The sequence below is a fragment of the Bos taurus genome, chromosome 7, assembly GCF_002263795.3.
Source record: "Bos taurus isolate L1 Dominette 01449 registration number 42190680 breed Hereford chromosome 7, ARS-UCD2.0, whole genome shotgun sequence".
Taxonomy (NCBI): domain Eukaryota; kingdom Metazoa; phylum Chordata; class Mammalia; order Artiodactyla; family Bovidae; genus Bos; species Bos taurus.
The window spans coordinates 57,376,100-57,396,230 of NC_037334.1; the positions used below are offsets into that span (position 1 = coordinate 57,376,100).

The 20,131-nt window shown below is 39.0% G+C and overlaps 1 protein-coding gene across 2 annotated transcripts in view; it reads right to left on the reverse strand.

Annotated features, from left to right (window-relative positions):
• Nucleotides 1-20,131, reverse strand: part of LARS1 (leucyl-tRNA synthetase 1) — a 70,561-nt gene that overhangs the window by 48,670 nt on the left and 1,760 nt on the right. For both annotated transcript variants that reach the window (NM_001102492.1, XM_005209538.5), the window contains 4 exon segments: nt 1,986-2,123; nt 4,373-4,453; nt 4,847-4,934; nt 7,212-7,330. In NM_001102492.1, the coding sequence (NP_001095962.1) occupies nt 1,986-2,123; nt 4,373-4,453; nt 4,847-4,934; nt 7,212-7,330 (426 nt within the window).

Here is a 20,131-nt window from a genome sequence, read left to right on the forward strand (position 1 = left end):
TTTTAGTTGGTAAAACTGTTCTGTAACTACTGGTAGACAACTGAACAAATAACAGATATACTGTAAATAATGAGAGCTAGGTTTCCTACTGCTGGAGAAAGAAGTCACAAATAAGCAAAGAAGAATGCTAGAATGAACCCTGTGGTGCTAAAATAGAGCCAGAGGGATCAGTATGCACTCAGAAAAAATAGAGACAGAAAGAGAACAACAAATGCCATATGATATCACTTATATGTGGATAATCTAAAATACGACACAAATGAACTTATCTTTGAAACAGAAATAGACTCAGAGATATAGGGAATAGATCTGTGATTGCCAAAGACAAGGGGAGTGGGAGAGGGGTTGTTTAGGAGTTTGGGATTAGCAGATTTAAATTATTATACACAGATGGATAAACAACAAGGTCCTACTATATAGCACAAGGAACTCTATTCAATATGCTGTAAAAAAAAAAAAAAAAAAAAAACATAACGGAAAAGGAAAAAATATTTTAAATAAAGAAAAAATACAGGAATTCCCGGTCAATCCAGTAGTTAAGATTTGGCTCTTTCATTGCTGTGGGTGTGGGTTTGATCCTTGGTCAGGGAACTAAGATCCCTGGTTGGTGTGGCCAAAAATAAATAAAGTGCTTACATTAAGAAAAAAAAAGAAAAAAATCTCATTTAAAAAAAATACAAAGAAGTAAATACAGACACATACATGCAAAGGGGCTAGTAGACATACACATATTTCCTTGCTCTTTCTACTGAGAAGACCTAGAAACAATGAGCATACCTAGCACTCAGAATTTAGTTTCTAAATACCATTTTTCAATAAAAGGAAAAAGGACTCCTTGGAAAAGTGGCTGACTCCAGGGCTAAAATAGGGAGAATAGAAAATGAGCTTGCAGCATCTTATGGCACATGAAAGTACAAAAGTGCTCAGAAAAAAAAAAAAGGAATAAAAGAAAAATGGGGGCATGTCAAGTGGACACAGGAGCCAACCTAAAGAGTCCCTTAATGGCCAATGCTAGAACAATCTGAGCAATAACAATAACTCAGCAGCAACAACAACAAAAACCAATAGTATTAGATTATAACTCAAAGAATAAATAAATATGCACGAATCCACACTGATACAAAAAAGAAATAAGTAAATGAAGAAGAAACAGAAGAACTCTACATGAGGGAAACAGAAAATCAACATTAGAACAAAACAGCAATAACCACTGCAGGCAAGATCCACTGAAAAATGCTAAAATTAGTGAGGAAATATATATTTTTTAAAAAAACAAGATGTTATTCCCATAGTCTCAAAGTATCTCTCCCAAAACATACATGAATCACAAAGGGAAAAATGAAACCTTCACAGTAGGAAACCTGATAGATACCACCTAAACCAAATGATCAAGGTTAACATCACCAGTAATAAGACATCAATATCTTATACTCCTGGATTGGATTCACTGAAGACACATCACCTCTCAATCTACTCATGAGAAAGCATTACACAAGCCTAAAAGAAGAGATCCTTTATAAGTTATCTGACCAGTCCTTTTCAGAAGTGCTAAGATCAGGAAGACAAGACAGAAGACACATGACAAGCAAATGCAAGATGGGATTTTGGATAGGATCTTAGAACAGACTAAGAATGTTAAGGAAAAACTGGTGAAACCAAATGAAGTTGGTAGTTTCTCAAACAGCATTGTTCAAATGTTGGTTTCTTAGATTTGAGGACTGTACTATGGTTATATAAGATGTAAAGGAACCCTATGCAATCTTGTAATTCTTCTGTAAGTCTAAAATTATTTCAAAATAAAGTAAAAAGGGGGAAAAAGGCAATCAAAAGGTGAGAAAGATATTTTTGCCTCATTACTTTTTAAACATTAATGAGTACATTTTATGTGTCAGATACTACTATATTGTTACTCTGGGAATGTACATATAAATCTGACAAATATAAATAAAACTTCAACCAAAATAAATATCATCAAGTCACCAAACCTTTTTTCCTTTAGCTTTATCCTTAATTATTATATTTTCTGTTTTATCATTGATTTCTTCCTCTTCCTCTTCCTCATCTGGAAAATCAGGGGGGCAACCATAAAGCTCTACTTCTCTTTTCAATTTATCAGCACATGCCTACAAAAAACACAACATTAGAGGCAGTAAAGTTAAAAATTCCAAGGTAGAAACACTTTGAGTTTTTTTGTTGTTTCTAAGGCCAACTAATACTGACTCTGAACTTTTTAGCAATACATCTACAGATGTGTAGATCATTACAGAAAACTCATATGATACAAATCATGTACCTAAAAATTCACTAATTTACTGCATTTACCTGGCAATGACTTATTCAATACCCAGACTACTCAATGCAGTATACTTTATGTTAGGTGTCAGAAGTACAAAGATAAAGATATAGTATTATCATATTGAAAACAACTCTAAAAACTGCATTTCTCAATTTAAAGATTACTGTCACATCATCACAAGGCTACTAGGTAGGTAGGACAAGAGATAACATGCTAGAAAACAGACACTGAAAGATGAAGTGATTTATCCAAGGTTATAAAGCTAGTGAGCTACAGAATTATAACATGAACCTACATTTTCAACTTCATCTTTTTTCAAGTGTACCCCATAATGGGTCCACTGTTACAAACAAAGATGACACCACGTATACAGTGTTAATGGAAAAGGCAATGGCACCCCACTCCAGTACTCTTGCCTGGAAAATCCCATGGACGGAGGAGCCTGGTAGGCTGCAGTCCATGGGGTCAGTAAGAGGTGGACACGACTGAGTGACTTCACTTTCACTTTTCACTTTCATGCATTGGAGAAGGAAATGGCAACCCACTCCAGTACTCTTGCCTGGAAAATCCCATGGACGGAGGAGCCTGGTAGGCTGCAGTCCATGGGGTCAATAAGAGGTGGACACGACTGAGTGACTTCACTTTCACTTTTCACTTTCATGCATTGGAGAAGGAAATGGCAACCCACTCCAGTGTTCTTGCCTGGAGAATCCCAGGGATGGGGGAGCCTGGTGGGCTGCCGTCTATGGGGTCGCACAGAGTCGGACACGACTGAGGCGACTTAGCAGCAGCAGCAGCAGCATGCAGTGTTAAAGTTTAAAAAAAATACAAATATAGAATTGTAAATTTTCAAAAAGGGAAAGGTTGCTTCTAAAAAGAAGAATTTCAGTTAATAAACAGGGAAAAAAACAAGACAACTAGAAAGTCACCATTTTACAACCACAAATTCAACTACTGAAAGACGAGGATCATGAAAGGATGCTAAAACCACTGAGTTATTGGATAACCAGATAGTCAAAGAGTCTTAATGGATCATTCCATAAATTACTTTTTAATGAGAAAAAGGAAAAGTTAACTTTAGGATGAGGAAACATGGACACTATTAATATCACTAAAATGATACAAGTTAACTTATATGGCTTTTGATGTCAGACAGTGGGAAGAATAAAAGTGGGAAGAATAAAAAGTAAAAACCTGCCAGAAAAGACATTTTGGGACAGCTAGGGAGATTTGACTATAGATTAGATAATGATAATATTACATCAATGATTAATTTCTTGGAGAGGATAATGGGATAGTGACAATGTAGAAGAATGGCTTTGTTCTCAACAGATAAAAGCTGGAGTGTTTAGGGGTGACATGCCATGATGTCTGCCAACTTACTTTCAATGAGTTCATAGACAAAGAAAGAAAAAGCGTGCATGTATTGTATGTTGAGAGACAGAACTAGAGCAACTGTGCAAATGTTAATATTTGGTAACTATAAGCGAAGGGTATCTGGCTGTTCACTGTACCATCCTTTTACCTTCCCTATAGGTAGGACATTTTTCAAAATAAAAGACTGGTGCATAAAAAGAAGTAAGTTAAATTTCCCAACTCCCAAGGATTTAGGGAATCCTTTCAAATGTAGTTTTCTTACCCATTTTATATTAAAAATTATTTTTAATATAAATTTATGACAAATTGAAGACACTTACAAAAATGGACCGAAACAGATAGAACTGTTCATTATTTTAGGCCAACAGCCTATATATGCCATGCATGCACAAAACAGTGTCCACTGTACTTGTTAGTAGTCATTATCTAATTCTAAACAGAAATGTGAATATATAAGGTAACCAAAAGATATCAAAATTAGTTAGAAATCACTTGGACCTTAATGTTTGCCCTTTAAGCATTTCTTCAAATGTTTTCTAAAAATTAACTTTTACTATAATAAATTCAACTCATTTCAAAAAAATACTTTAACATAGTACCGAAGTATGTATTTGAAAACCCTATTTCAAATTCTTGAATTGGATATTACTATTAGCTCTAAGCTAAAATGAGTACAAAACAATCCCCAAGCAATCTTACCTTAATGGGCATTCCAGTACAGTGTAAACCAAAAGGAAACAGACAAGTCTTCCCTTTCAGTCTCTGGTACCCTACTGCAAACTACAGAGAGAAAATTAATTTTAAACTACAAATTTAAATGCTAGATGAATACAAAATTCTGACTTTTCACAATTAGTTTTGTTTTCCTCTTCCCATCTTCCTTTAGAGCACCAGTTAGATGTTATAGTCATTCAAGAGTTATACGTTTTTCTATGTCTTCACCAACCTAAGAATTACTTTTGAACATATACACATACCTAGAACCCTGTGCACACACACATACAGCATGTGAAAACAGAAAACTTAAATTATTTAAAAATAAAAACCATGCTTAAAATTAAGGAACTCTAAGTTCCCTTAACAGGAAATAAATTCTATAGATGTCATTTTCTTCAAAATAGTATTCATTAAAGACCCTCCATTCCATTATATTAAACAAAAAGGAAGCTTTACCTCACATTTAGATAAAGAAAACGTGTGTCCCAAGTGAAGGCGCCCATTCATATATGGATATGGGAAGGTTACAAAGTACTTGTCCTTGCTGCAAAAGAATCATGTAAGAAAGAAAGTACAAAAAAAAAAATGTTAAATTCCTTTAACAATTAAGGGTGGGGCCAAGGGAACACTTTACTGTAAGTAACTTGCTTAAATTTTAGTTATTTAAAATATACCGAAAATTAAATTTATAAATCCAGAAATTAAAAGGTCTCTAAAATTGAAACATATTTTTGATTTAGGAAAATATAAGATATTTACAGGTGGCTATTAAAGACATAAATATCCTTGTAGCAAATAGGATTTAACAGGGTTTAACTTAAGCTAAAACACTGAGTAAAAAAGATATACAAAAAAAAAAAATAGAAAACCTTAATGTTTTACTGATTAAATGAGATATGCTTTCACTAAATATACATAAAGCAATTTGAAGTCCCTCAAGTAAAACAAAACATCCTCAAAATGCATATGTGGCAAATTCACTTAAAAAAGCACCTGTTAAAAGCTGCTTAATTATGTTTTATTCTTTTTTTTAATGAATCAAGTATATCAAACAGACATATGTAAGTTATAAAACACAACGAACACCTGTAAGCACACTATCCAACTTATAAATTCACTGAAGCTACCTGTGTGCTCCTCCCCATCCTCCCACCAGAAATAACCATTATCTTGAAATTTACTTTTGACATTCCTTTGTTTTTTAATAAGTTGCACATATGTCTATGCCCTTAAACATCATTTAGTTTCACTCACTTGTGAGCTTTATTTTAAATATGGTCTACTTCACAAAGATTCCTCAATTCACTTTTTTCACTCAATGTTATATTTCTAAATTTCTTCAGTGCATTTTCTTTCACTGAGCAAAAGAGCTTTCAAATTCATGTTAGATTATTTTAAATTACTTTAGAGTTGACCAAAATTCTAGAACCAAATAGAAGCTTCAAATTCTAGTTTAAATTATAACGCCAGAGAAACTCTATGCTCCCTATGCAGAGGACCCAGGTTCCATTTCCAGTCAGGGAACCAGATCCCACAAGCCGCAATTAAGAGTGCATATGCAGCAACAAAGATCGAAGATCCCAAGTGCTGCAATAAGACCCAACACAGCCAAATGAATAAATAATTTTTTTTTAATTGGAAAAAATAAAGTATAACATCAGAAACTTTGTCTTAGAGCAAATCCTCCTCTCTTAGAAAAAGAATTCCATTAGAGTACAGGTTAACAGCAAAGACAGACTTTGGAATTTGAAAGTCCTGCTAAGAAGTCCAAGCCCTGTCAATTCCTAGCTATGCAACCTTAAGCCAGTTACTTAACCTCTCTGTCTTAGTATACTCATCAATAAAACAAGAAGTAAAATATTGGTAAACTTAAAGCATTATTAAGAAGATTAAACAAGAATACACAGTTTAAAAAAAGTATATTTCCTACTGCCTTGGCATATTGAACAACAACTGTTCAATAATAACTACTATTATTTCTATTTGGAGAAGGCAATGGCATCCCACTCCAGTACTCTTGCCTGGAAAATCCCATGGACGGAGGAGCCTGGAAGGCTGCAGTCCATGGGGTCGCTAGGAGTCAGACATGACTGAGCGACTTCCCTTTCCTTTTTCACTTTCATGCATTGGAGAAGGAAATGGCAACCCACTCCAGTGTTCTTGCCTGGAGAATCCCAGGGACGGGGGAGCCTGGTGGGCTGCCGTCTATGGGGTCACACGGAGTTGGACAGGACTGAAGCGACTTAGCAGCATTATTTCTATTGTCCATGTATATCCTCAATTCTAAGAAGCACATTTTGCTACATTCCAACATATCTGAAATTGCAACTCAACTTATAATTGATGCACATATTTACCATGGTACTGTGCAGCAGCAGTTACTTTTGGTTTTTTCCTCAGTATCATTTAATTATGTTACTATCAATTCTTAACATCAAGGCAATATACATTTATAAAATAAGATTACAGAAACCCTTAAAAATTTATATTCTGTGCCTTTGGAGATAATTATCACTATAATATGAATCTCTGTAACAGAACGACATCCTTTTATCAGTCAACAAAGACAAAACTTAAAAACACTCTCCTTTGTCTAACTATGAGAAATAATAGTTTTTTAAAAAACCTTTACATAGGAAAAAATCCTTTAAGAATTCCACAGGAAAGAGGATGCTAATTTGAAATAGAGAAAATGGAAGTCACCTCCTTCAGCCTATTTCAGACATTATAAATACAATCTGCTTTATTCCTGCCACACAGCCTTTTCTGAGCCAATGGTTATGGAAGTATGACATGGAGAACCTCACAAATGATTGCTCACCTGGTCTGTTTCTCTAAATTACATGCATTGACCTCAAACACCTTCTTGGCATCCCATTTTTGTTGGACTTCTTTCTCAATCTTCTTCAAAAAGTCTACTTTGGCTGTTCCTTTTCTTTCCTGTTAGACACAACAGATACAGAATAATCCACTCTATATTTCAGTAGACTTGTTTAAAAAAAAGCTAAAAAAGATCTGGGTTCACACAGAAGTGAGCCATTTACTGATAATCTTTCCATGGTTATCTTGAAATTTAAATGAGTTAAGATTAAAAATTAGGGTTATCATGACCTGATAGAGTTATCCACTTCAAATTCAAAGGGATGATTAAAGACTTACTTAAATACATTAAAAAGCTTTGAAGTTCTTTTTAATTAGATACTACAATAAATAAAACACTGATTTCAAATATTCCTATTTAGTTAAAATAGGTGAATACTTAAAAAAAGCATAGGATAGAACAGTGCCTGCTTGCTCAGCTACAATTACTGCCACCAAAGGAGGACGGTGAGGCCCAGTGGATACAGGCTGCAGGAGGATTAGTCATCTACATGTTTTGTTTTGTTTTTTCCAAGAAAGTTGATGAAGAACTTCTCCCCAAAATGGTGAGCAGGCTATTAATAAGAAATTTAAATGAAACAAAAATTATACAACAATATTATTAATTAAAAGAATATATGCTAGGCAAGTACTAACTAAAAACTGGTTAATTAATTAATACTAATTAACTGAATGAGAAACACTGGGCTGGAAGAAGCACAAGCTGGAATCAAGATTGCTGGGAGAAATATCAATAACCTCAGATATGCAGATGACACCACCCTTATGGCAGAAGTGAAGAGGAACTAAAAAGCCTCTTGATGAAAGTGAAAGTGGAGAGTGAAAAAGTTGGCTTAAAGCTCAACATTCAGAAAACGAAGATCATGGTATCTGGTCCCATCACTTCATGGGAAATAGATGGGGAAACAGTGGAAACAGTGTCAGACTTTATTTTGGGGAGCTCCAAAATCACTGCAGATGGTGACTGCAGCCATGAAATTAAAAGATGCTTACTCCTTGGAAGGAAAGTTATGACCAACCTAGATAGCATATTCAAAAGCAGAGACATTACTTTGCCAACAAAGGTTCGTCTAGTCAAGGCTATGGTTTTTCCAGTAGTCATGTATGGATGTGACAGCTGGACTGTGAAGAAGGCTGAGCGTCAAAGAATTGATGCTTTTGAACTGTGGTGTTGGAGAAGACTCTTGAGAGTCCCTTGGACTGCAAGGAGATCCAACCAGTCCATTCTAAAGGAGATCAGCCCTGGGATTTCTTTGGAAGGAATGATGCTAAAGCTGAAACTCCAGTACTTTGGCCACCTCATGAGAAGAGCTGACTCACTGGAAAAGACTCTAATGCTGGGAGGAATTGGGGGCAGGAGGAGAAGGGGACGACAGAGGATGAGATGGCTGGATGGCATCACTGACTAGATGATCTTGAGTCTGAGTGAACTCTGGGAGTTGGTAATGGACAGGGAGGCCTGACGTGCTGCGATTCACGGGGTCACAAAGAGTCAGACATGACTGAGCAACTGAACTGAACTGAATTAACTGAAAGCTGATATAACTATATTGATTAGGAAATATAGCCTTTAAACCAAAAATGATTACTAGACAGAGGATAAAAAGTGTGGCATATTAAGAAATACATTTGGTCTTTGTCCTGTGTTCCTGGCCAGAGCTCCTAAACCCTCGGAATTTCCTGAGTGATGGGCGTATCTTTCGCTATTCCTAACGAGCCGCTTTTGATCAACCTGAGTTTGTGCTAATGGGCTGACTGAGACCCTAAGATAGCCTTAGGATGGGGCTGATTATCAAAAAGATCAAGTAGTTAGAGGGTTAGAAATTCAGGCTACTGATCTTTAAGAAGGGGAAGCGGAAGAGGGTGCTGAAGATCAAGATCTATAAAAACTCTTCAATGGGGAGACTCATCTCCCTGGATGGTGAACGTGTCGAGGTATTGGGAGAGTGGCCGCCTGAAGAGGACATGGAAGCTCTTTGAATTCTCTGTCCCCACCCACACCTTGCCCTCCAACTCTCTTCCATTTGGTTGTTTCTGAGTCATATCCGTTATAATAAATCAGTAAATATTAAAAAAAAAAAAAGAAAGAAACAAAATGGCAAGCATGCCTTCAGCATATTGGATCTTACCTGGCAACATTCCCATCACTCCTTATGCCACCCTTGGATGAAAATAAACAGGAAAAATACACATGATCACTCCAACTCTGAAAAGCAAGGGCTATCACTTCCCTCTCAGTTTGTGACTCTGTGAAAAAGAATTAGCTGCTAAAAGCAGGTGTGCTGAAGAACACAGCACTCATGCAACTGCCAAGTGTGAAAGCTGGATACCATACTCTTCGTTTTGAAAACAACATTAGTGTCTAGAATTTTATTTTCTTATACAAAATTATCTGAACCAAAATTAGATTTTCATCCCCTTCTTATATGCTAATGTTTCCAGATTCTGCATCATTTTTAAATGGGAAAATACCTGGGCTCTACTACTAGGCAGGTAACCTTGCCAAGTCATGTCACGTCTCCCTCTGTACTTCCACCCAACAACTCAAAACATGCTTTCTACTCGAATCACCGATATGCTGCTATTTTTAGACAGCTATTTTTTAAAATGGTTACATAAATTTGAAGTAATGATGCAAACAGTACTTCTGTGCAATTAAAAAAAAGTATTACTATTTCTTCAATAACTATCTTAAATATACCTTCTGTATTGTATGATAAAAATAAAAGTATTAAAATTAGGTAAGATTCAGTATAAATCTACCATAAATTTGTCAACTCTGTTTTACTATTTTCAACTTTATATATATTTTTTTTTCTTTTTTTTCATTTGGCTGCGCTTGACTGCCTATAGGATCTCAGTTCCCTGACCAGGGATGAAACCCCAGCCCTCGGAACTGAAAGCACAGAGTCCTAACCACTGGACCACCAGGGAATTTCCTCAGTTTTCTATATTTTAAATCAAAGGATGGTTTATTATTCCTTTTTATTTTTTAAGTAAGTTTAAGACAGGAGAGGACAAGCAACAGAAAAGATGAAACGTCAAATCACTAGGAGGAGGTACAGTGATGGATTAAAAGGACCTTGCCACAAAGGCAAAAAGGAAGTAAGAAACAATTCCACACTTGAAACATCATGGACATAAGTTTCTCTAATAACCAAAGGAAAATAAAAATAAGTAAATTTTTTATTTCTATAAATCCTGACCAGATCATAACTGCCATGCGTGGAAATTATATCAAAATACAAATATGATCAATGCAATTCCTTTTTAGAGGTTCTCTACTGCTCTCTGGACAAAGTCCACACTCTTAACCCTGGCACTTAAGGCCCTTCTTATCTCATCCTTGCCAGGCCCCTTCTTCTTCCCTCTCATCATCACTCCAGGCCTATCAAGCCACCTGCACTTTTCCAAATGTGTCACGCTTCCTCCGTCCCCGCTGGGCCTTTGTTCAAGCTATTCTCTCCACCCTCATATCCCACCAATCTTTTTTGCCTAGCTAGCTCATCCTTCAGTTCTCAGCTAATCACCTACTTTGATTCCCCAAGAGTGGATCAAGTACTATTCTTAATATGTCCCTACCTATCAGTATTACCTCTATGATAGCATTCATCACACAGTATCAGTATCTATCATCCACAGGACTATAAGTTTATTCACAGTGGGGACTGTGTCTCATTTCTCATTATATCCTCAACATCTAAGCTTATATTTTGTTTGTTCAATCACCCATCGGGTCTGACTCTTTACAACCCCATGGACTACAGCACACCAGGTCTCCCTGTCCCTTACCATCTCCCGAAGTTTGCCCAAGTTCATGCCCATCCAGCCATCTCATCCTCTGATGCCCTCTTCTTCTGCCCTCAATCTTTCACAGCATCAGGGACTTTTCCAATGAGTCATTGTTTGTATCAGATGACCAAAATACTGGAGTTTCAGCTTCAGCATCAGTGCTTCCAATAAATATTCAGGACTGATATCCTTTAGGATTGACTGGTTTGATCTCCCTGCTGTCCAAGGGGCTCTCAGGAGTCTTCTCCAGCACCATGGATCGAAGGCATCAATTCTTTGGTGTTCCACCTTCTTCACAGTCCAGCTCTCACAACTGTGGGGGTTCCCATGTGGCTCAGATGGTAAAGAATCTGCCTGTAGTGCAGGACTCCAGGGTTCAATCCCTGGGTTGGAAAGATCCCTTGGAGAAGGGAATGGAATCCACTCCAGTATTTTTGCCTGGAAAATTCCATGGACAGAAGAGTCTGGTGGGCTACAGTCCATGGGGTTGCAAAGAGTCGGACACGACTGAGTGACTAACACTTCACTTCACTTCTACAACTGTACATGACCACTGGGAAAACAACAGCCTTGACTGTACGGACCTTTGTCAGCAGAGTATGTCCCTGCTTTTCAACACACAGTCTAGGTATGAAGAAGGCAATGGCACCCACTCCAGTACTCTTGCCTGGACAACCCCATGGACGGAGGAGCCTGGTAGGCTGCAGTCCATGGGGTCACTGAGGGCCGGACTGAGTGACTTCACTTTCACTTTTCACTTTCATGCATTGGAGAAGGAAATGGCAACCCACTCCAGTGTTCTTGCCTGGAGAATCCCAGGGACGGGGGAGCCTGGTGGGCTGCCGTCTATGGGTCGCACAGAGTTGGACACTACTGAAGCAACTTAGCAGCAGGTTTGTTACAGCTTTCCTGCCAAGAAGCAAACGTCTTCTGATTTCATAGCTACAGTCACCATCCACAGTGACTTTAGAGCCCAAGAAGAGGAAATCTGTCACTACTTCCACCTTTTCTCCCTCTATTTGCCATGAAGTAATGAGCTTATAGCAGGCTCGCAAGTATCCGTCAAAAATTTAAAGATTTAAAAAGAGAAGTGAGGAAAAAAAGAGAGAGAGAGAAGTGAAGAACTTCTCTGGTGGCCCAGTGGTTAAGATGCTGCACTCCCGATGCAGGTGGCGAGTGCTCCATCCCTCGTCAGGGAACTAGACCCACATGCCAAAACAAAGATCCAGAACAACCAAATAAATAAAATACAATAAAACAAAAGGAGAAGTGAGCAACACACTGCCACCTTTTGCATATTGTGGCCATAGAAAATAACAGAGACCTGGGTTGCATATTTGAATCAAGATGCTAAACAATCTGAACTCTTTCCTAAGAATTTCCACAAAATTAAGTGTGCATGTATAACACAGTTGGAAATTTCCTTTTCCAAGAAAGAATAAGGGTCTCCATGGATTCACTGTTTTCTGAAGGACTTCTAAAAGACTTCATCTAGACCTCAGCTCCTTTGCCCGTCTTACTGCAAAATCCTCTTTTTAACAAGTAACCTATAAGTCTCTATTCCTATACATGCTGACCAATTTTCAATTCTAACATACAAGGACTATCATTTGAAAAAAAGCTATGGCAGAGATGGCAGTTTGCCTATGCGATATCCATTCCTTCCCATTCTTCTTCAGCAACAGAAGCCTAGTCTTATTTAGGGTAGTGCATCAGAGGCTTTCCTAGTGGCTCAGATGGTAAAGAATCTGCCTGCAATGCAGGAGACCCAGGTTCAATCCCTGGGTCGGGATGATTCCCTGGAGAAGGAAATGGCAACCCACTCCAGTATTCTTGCCTGGAGAATCCCATGGACAGGGGAGCCTGGTGGGCTACAGTCCCATGGACAAAGGAGTCTGGTGGGCTACCATCTGTGGGATCACAAAGAGTCGGACACGACTGAGTGACTAACATCAGAGGCAGTTAAGCATATGGTTCCAGGAGAATTCAGATAGGAACAATGCTTCTGGGTTCTGCCAAAGCTGTTTTGAGCAAAAGAAAGTAAATCACTTCCGCCCAGCCCTTAAAACAGCCTGTATAACTCCTAATAGCCACTTAACCTACAGATGGAACAGGCACACTGCTTAGGGCCCATAATGCTTCTAGGGGCATATCAAAACATTTTAGTATTTTTTAAAATCAGGAGAAAAAACAAATTTTTGGATAGAAGAAAACTCTTTAATATGTAATATTCATATGTGTCTTCATACCAAAACAACTGTCAAATATAACTTCTAATTTTTTTTTCTTTTTACAAAAGATCAGATCAGATCAGTTGCTCAGTCGTGTCCGACCCTTTGCGACCCCATGAATCGCAGCATGCCAGGCCTCCCTGTCCATCACCAACTCCCAGAGTTCACTCAGACTCACGTCCATCGAGTCAGTGATGCCATCCAGCCATCTCATCCTCTGTCGTCCCCTTCTCCTTCTGCCCCCAATCCCTCCCAGCATCAGAGTCTTTTCCAATGAGTCAACTCTTCGCATGAGGTGGCCAAAGTACTGGAGTTTCAGCTTTAGCATCATTCCTTCCCAAGAAATCCCAGGGCTGATCTCCTTCAGAATGGACTGGTTGGATCTCCTTGCAGTCCAAGGGACTCTCAAGAGTCTTCTCCAACACCACAGTTCAAAAGCATAAATTCTTTGGCGCTCAGCCTTCTTCACAGTCCAACTCTCACATCCATACATGACCACAGGAAAAACCATAGCTTGACTAGACGAATCTTTGTTGGCAAAGTAATGTCTCTGCTTTTGAATATGCTCTCTAGGTTGGTCATAACTTTCCTTCCAAGGAGTAAGCGTCTTTTAATTTCATGGCTGCAGTCACCATCTGCAGTGATTTTGGAGCCCCCAAAAATAAAGTCTGACACTGTTTCCACTGTTTCCCCATCTATTTCCCATGAAGTGATGGGACCGGAAGCCATGATCTTCGTTTTCTGAATGTTGAGCTTTAAGCCAACTTTTTCACTCTCCACTTTCACTTTCATCAAGAGGCTTTTGAGTTCCTCTTCACTTTCTGCCATAAGGGTGGTGTCATCTGCATATCTGAGGTTATTGATATTTCTCCCGGCAATCTTGATTCCAGCTTGTGTTTCTTCCAGTCCAGCGTTTCTCCTGATGTACTTACTCTGCATATAAGTTAAATAAACAGGGTGACAATATACAGCTTTGACGTATTCCTTTTCCTATTTGGAACCAGTTTGTTGTTCCATGTCCAGTTCTAACTGTGGCTTCCTGACCTGCATACAAATTTCTCAAGAGGCAGGTCAGGTGGTCTGGTATTCCCATCTCTTTCAGAATTTTCCACAGTTTATTGTGATCCACACAGTCAAAGGCTTTGGCATAGTCAATAAAGCAGAAATAGATGTTTTTCTGGAACTCTCTTGCTTTTTCCATGATCCAGTGGATGTTGGCAATTTGATCTCTGGTTCCTCTGCCTTTTCTAAAACGAGCTTGAACATCAGGAAGTTCATGGTTCACGTATTGCTGAGGCCTGGCTTGGAGAATTTTGAGCATTACTTTACCAGCGTGTGAGATGAGTGCAATTGTGCGGTAGTTTGAGCATTCTTTGGCATTGCCTTTCTTTGGGATTGGAATGAAAACTGACCTTTTCCAGTCCTGTGGCCACTGCTGAGTTTTCCAAATTTGCTGGCATATTGAGTGCAGCACTTTCACAGCATCATCTTTCAGGATTTGGAATAGCTCAACTGGAATTCCATCACCTCCACTAGCTTTGTTCGTAGTGATGCTTTCTAAGGCCCACTTGACTTCACATTCCAGGATGTCTGTCTCTAGATGAGTGATCACACCATCGTGATTATCTGGGTCGTGAAGATCTTTTTTGTACAGTTCTTCTGTGTATTCTTGCCATCTCTTCTCAATATCTTCTGCTTCTGTCAGGTGCATACCATTTCTGTCCTTTATCTAGCCCATCTTTGCATGAAATTTTCCTTTGGTATCTCTGATTTTCTTGAAGAGATATCTAGTCTTTCCCATTCTGTTGTTTTCCTCTATTTCTTTGCATTGATCGCTGAAGAAGGCTTTCTTATCTCTTCCTGCTATTCTTTGGAACTCTGCATTCAGATGTTTATATCTTTCCTTTTCTCCTTTGCTTTTCGCTTCTCTTCTTTTCACAGCTATTTGTAAGGCCTCCCCAGACAGCCATTTTGCTTTTTTGCATTTCTTTTCCATGAAGCGGTTCACAAAGGAAAAGTATCTAAGACCCCATGAAGCCTAGTTGTACTTTCTATGCTAGGGTTATGGGTCATATGAAATCCCAGTATATCATTACTAAATTCCTCTCTCCTTAAATCAACTTGAGTTGGCTTCCACTGCATGCAACTGAATAATTCCTGACATTTACCCAACTGGGTTGTGAACTTCTGGCAGACAGCGTCTTATAGAACTTTTATGCTCAGCTCAGCACCACATACAATGCTAACAGACACCGAAGTCACATGACAAATATTTTTTGCCTAAAAATGACCATGTCACCCACTTTAAAGAAGGACATGAAAGCAATAGTCTTCACAAATTGCTTAGTACTGTTTCTTTTCACTGTACTGAGGATGCTGAATGCAGGAAAGCTCTTCTTTGAGGTCTCTGCTTTTCAGAAAACCTTGTTTCTCAAAACCTCCAAGGTCAATTGTAATGAAATCTGATATCGGCCCCATCACCAACTTGCTGTATTACCTTAAGCAAGTCACTTGATCAAGCTGAGTCTGTTTCTTCATTGGTTACTCAACTAAACAACCAGGGGTTTTTTGGTTTTGTTTGGGGTTTTTTTGGCCATGCTGCGCAGCCTGTGGGATTTTAGTTCCCTAACCAGGGATCGAACTCTTGTCCCCTGCACTGAAAGCACAGAGTCCTAACCATTGGACCATCAGGGAATTTCCAACAATTGGCTATTTAATGAGAGCAAAGTTCCTAAACTTCAGCTTTATTGACATTTGGGGCCAAATAATTCTGTTTTCAGGGACTGGCATGTGCACTACCAGATATTTAGGAACACCCCTAGCTTCTACCCACTAGCTGCCAGTAGCATACCTCCAACTGTCCTGTTCTAGAGTCTCCAGACCAACTGTTCTCTGTGGGACAAAGTCACCCCCAGTAAAGAACCACTGAACTAGATAATAAACTTTGTCATATATGTATGCTGCTAAGTCGCTTCAGTCGTGTCCGACTCTGCGACCCCATAGACGGCAGCTCACCAGGCTCCCCTGTCCCTGGGATTCTCCAGGCAAGAACACTGGAGTGGGTTGCCATTTCCTTCTCCAATGCATGAAAGTGAAAAGTGAAAGTGAAGTCGCTCAGTAGTGTCCTATTCTTCACGACCCCATGGACTGCAGCCTACCAGGCTCCTCCACCCATGGGATTTTCCAGGCAAGAGTACTGGAGTGGGGTGCCATTGCCTTCTCCAGTCATATATGTATAGCACTGTACAGTTATTAAAACATTTATGCACATTGGAAGGTCTGATGCTGAAGCTGAAACTCCAATACTTTGGCCACCTCATGCAAAGAGTTTACTCATTGGAAAAGACGCTGATGCTGGGAGGGATTGGGGGCAGGAGGAGAAGGGGACGACAGAGCATGAAATTGCTGGATGGCACCATGGACTCTATGGACATGAGTTTGGGTAAACTCCGGGAGTTGGCGAGGGACAGGGAGGCCTAGTGTGCTGAGATTCATGGGGTCACAAAGAGTCAGACACGACTGAGCGACTGAACTGACCTGACCTGACCTGAACCCTAACTTCTTTGATTTTAACCACAACCCTAAGAGATGGGCAACAATCACCCTAAGGAGAAGGAAATGGCAACCCACTCCAGTGTTCTTGCTTGGAGAATCCCAGGGATGGGGGAGCCTGGTGGGCTACCGTCTATGGGGTCGCACAGAGTCGGACACGACTGAAGCGACTTAGCAGCAGCAGTGACTATATAACATCCAGCTGAAGACTAGCAGGGGGGTACTCTTTCTGCTCCCTTCTGATGCCTATGTCAGAAGCTTTCTCTGTCTCCTTTATACTTTAATAAAACTTTATTACACACACACACACAAAAAAAACAATCACCCTAAGAAATGGGCAGACCAGGTATTACTATTTCAACGATGACGAATCTGAAGCTCAGAGATCATTATGCCAGCAAATGGTCAGACTGGACAAAAACTCTCATCTTCTCACTTATATTTCCACTTTCTCTTAGTACTCTGGCCATATCCTAGCGCCACTGGTTATAGAACCTAAACAAGATCCTTAACCTCTTTAAGCCTCCATTTGTCTATCTATAAAATGAGATTAATAAGTAATAATTATATCTACCTTCTACTATTACTATGAGGATTAAAAGATATAATACACATGAAGGACTTAGTATAGCACCAGTGCGCGTGCACACTAAGTAGCTTCAGTGTGTCAGACTCTGTGTGACCCTATGGACTCTACAGCCTGCCAGGCTCCTCTGTCTATGGGATTATTCTGGCAAGAATACTGGAATGGGTTTCCATGCCCTCCTCCAGAGGATCTTTGGAACCCAGGGATCGAAGCCACGTCTCTCTACATCTACCTGCATTGGCAGATGGGTTCTTCACCACTAGTGCGAATTAGGAAGCCCAGCATAGTACCAGAGTGGAGAGTGAATTCATTCAGTCACGTCCAACTATTTGCAACCCCGTGGACTGTAGCGTACCATGCTCCTCCATCCGTGGGAACCTCCAGGCAAGAGTACTGGAGTGGGTTGCCATTGCCTTCTCCAGAGGATCTTCCTGACCCAGGGATCGAACCTGGGTCTCCCACTTTGTAGGCAGACGCTTTACCGTCTGAGCCACCAGGGAAGTCCTGGCATAGTACCAGACCTATGGTAAATGCCCAATAATGCTAACCATTATCACAGAGAGACAACTGGACATCATATACTTCTTGTTGCATGTCAAAATGGCATTGTGGTTATCTCTTAAGAGAATTTTTCATTATATTTTTAAAAACTTACTAAAATATGTATGGATGAAATCATACAGTGCCTTAAATTTGCTTAAAATGAATCTTAAGACGGGGAAGTGGACGTTCTGGGGAAGATAAAACAGAAACAAGACTGGCCCTAAACTGTCAATTACTAAAGTTGGGTGATGGGTACATGGAAATACATAATACTATTATTATCTCTACTTTGTTCACTATTTAAATTTTCCAAATGAAAAGTTTAAAAATAATTTCAAAGTTGACTATTATCTTTATTACATCACATCCCCATGTAACTAAAAGGGATTAAAACTTTCAAAAGTTCTATAAAATAAATACTTCTATGATATGAAGAAAATTATATTGCTTACTCTTCACCATTCAATTATAAAGTAAAAACTAATTTTACATCCATGCTACTCCATGTTTATTATCTTATACACTCTACTATTATAAGGGTTCTATCAGAGTTAGAAAACTTTCATTATAGGAGTGAGCTTGCAAAAGATATTTCCGCATTAGTTTACAACTGTGATAGTACAATGATTAAGAGAATGAGCTCCAGAATGGAACCAAACGATTTAAAATTCTACTTCTTAGTAGATCTGATCTCACTTTCTCTATTCTATTCAGGAACATGACTTCTCTCTTCTATATCCATTTTCCCTTTCTACAGGACAATTTCCATAAGCAAACAAGCACAATATAATTTCTCCTGTCCTCAAAAAAAAGAAAATCTCTTTTAATCTTCATCTATTACCCCATTTTTTTTGGTCTCTATAAATTCTTCAGAAGAGGTCTATACTCATCATCTCCACTCCCTTTCTTTCCATTCTTTTCAAAAAAGCTTTGCATTTTTTATTGGAATACAGTCAATTAACAATGTTGTAACAGTTTCAGCTGTAGAGCAAAGGGACTCATACATATTCATCTATCTATTCATATTTCATGCAAAAATGGGCTCCATAAAGGACAGAAATGGTATGGACCTAACAGAAGCAGAAGATATTAAGAAGAGATGGCAAGAATACACAGAAGAACTGTACAAAAAAGATCTTCACGACCCAGATAATCACGATGGTGTGATCATTCATCTAGAGCCAGACATCCTGGAATGTGAAGTCAAGTGGGCCTTAGAAAGCATCACTACGAACAAAGCTAGCGGAGGTGATAGAATTCCAGTTGAGCTATTTCAAATCCTGAAAGATGATGCTGTGAAAGTGCTGCACTCAATATGCCAGCAAATTTGGAAAACTCAGCAGTGGCCACAGGACTGGAAAAGGTCAGTTTTCATTCCAATCCCAAAGAAAGGCAATGCCAAAGAATGCTCAAACTACCGCACAATTGCACTCATCTCACACGCTAGTAAAGTAATGCTCAAAATTCTCCAAGCCAGGCTTCAGCAATATGTGAACTGTGAACTTCCTGATGTTCAAGCTGGTTTTAGAAAAGGAAGAGGAACCAGAGATCAAATTGCCAACATCCGCTGGATCACGGAAAAAGCAAGAGAGTTCCAGAAAAACATCTATTTCTGCTTTATTGACTATGCCAAAGCTTTTGACTGTGTGGATCACAATAAACTGTGGGAAATTCTGAAAGAGATGGGAATACCAGACCACCTGACCTGCCTCTTGAGAAATTTGTATGCAGGTCAGGAAGCAACAGTTAGAACTGGGCATGGAACAACAAACTGGTTCCAAATAGGAAAAGGAGTACGTCAAGGCTGTATATTGTCACCCTGTTTATTTAACTTATATGCAGAGTAAGTACATCAGGAGAAACGCTGGACTGGAAGAAACACAAGCTGGAATCAAGATTGCCGGGAGAAATATCAATAACCTCAAATACGCAGATGACACCACCCTTATGGCAGAAAGTGAAGAGGAACTAAAAAGCCTCTTGATGAAGGTGAAAGTGGAGAGTGAAAAAGGTGGCTTAAAGCTCAACATTCAGAAAACGAAGATCATGGCATCTGGTCCCATCACTTCATGGGAAATAGATGGGGAAACAGTGGAAACAGTGTCAGTCTTTATTTTTCTGGGCTCCAAAATCACTACAGATGGTGATTGCGGCCAT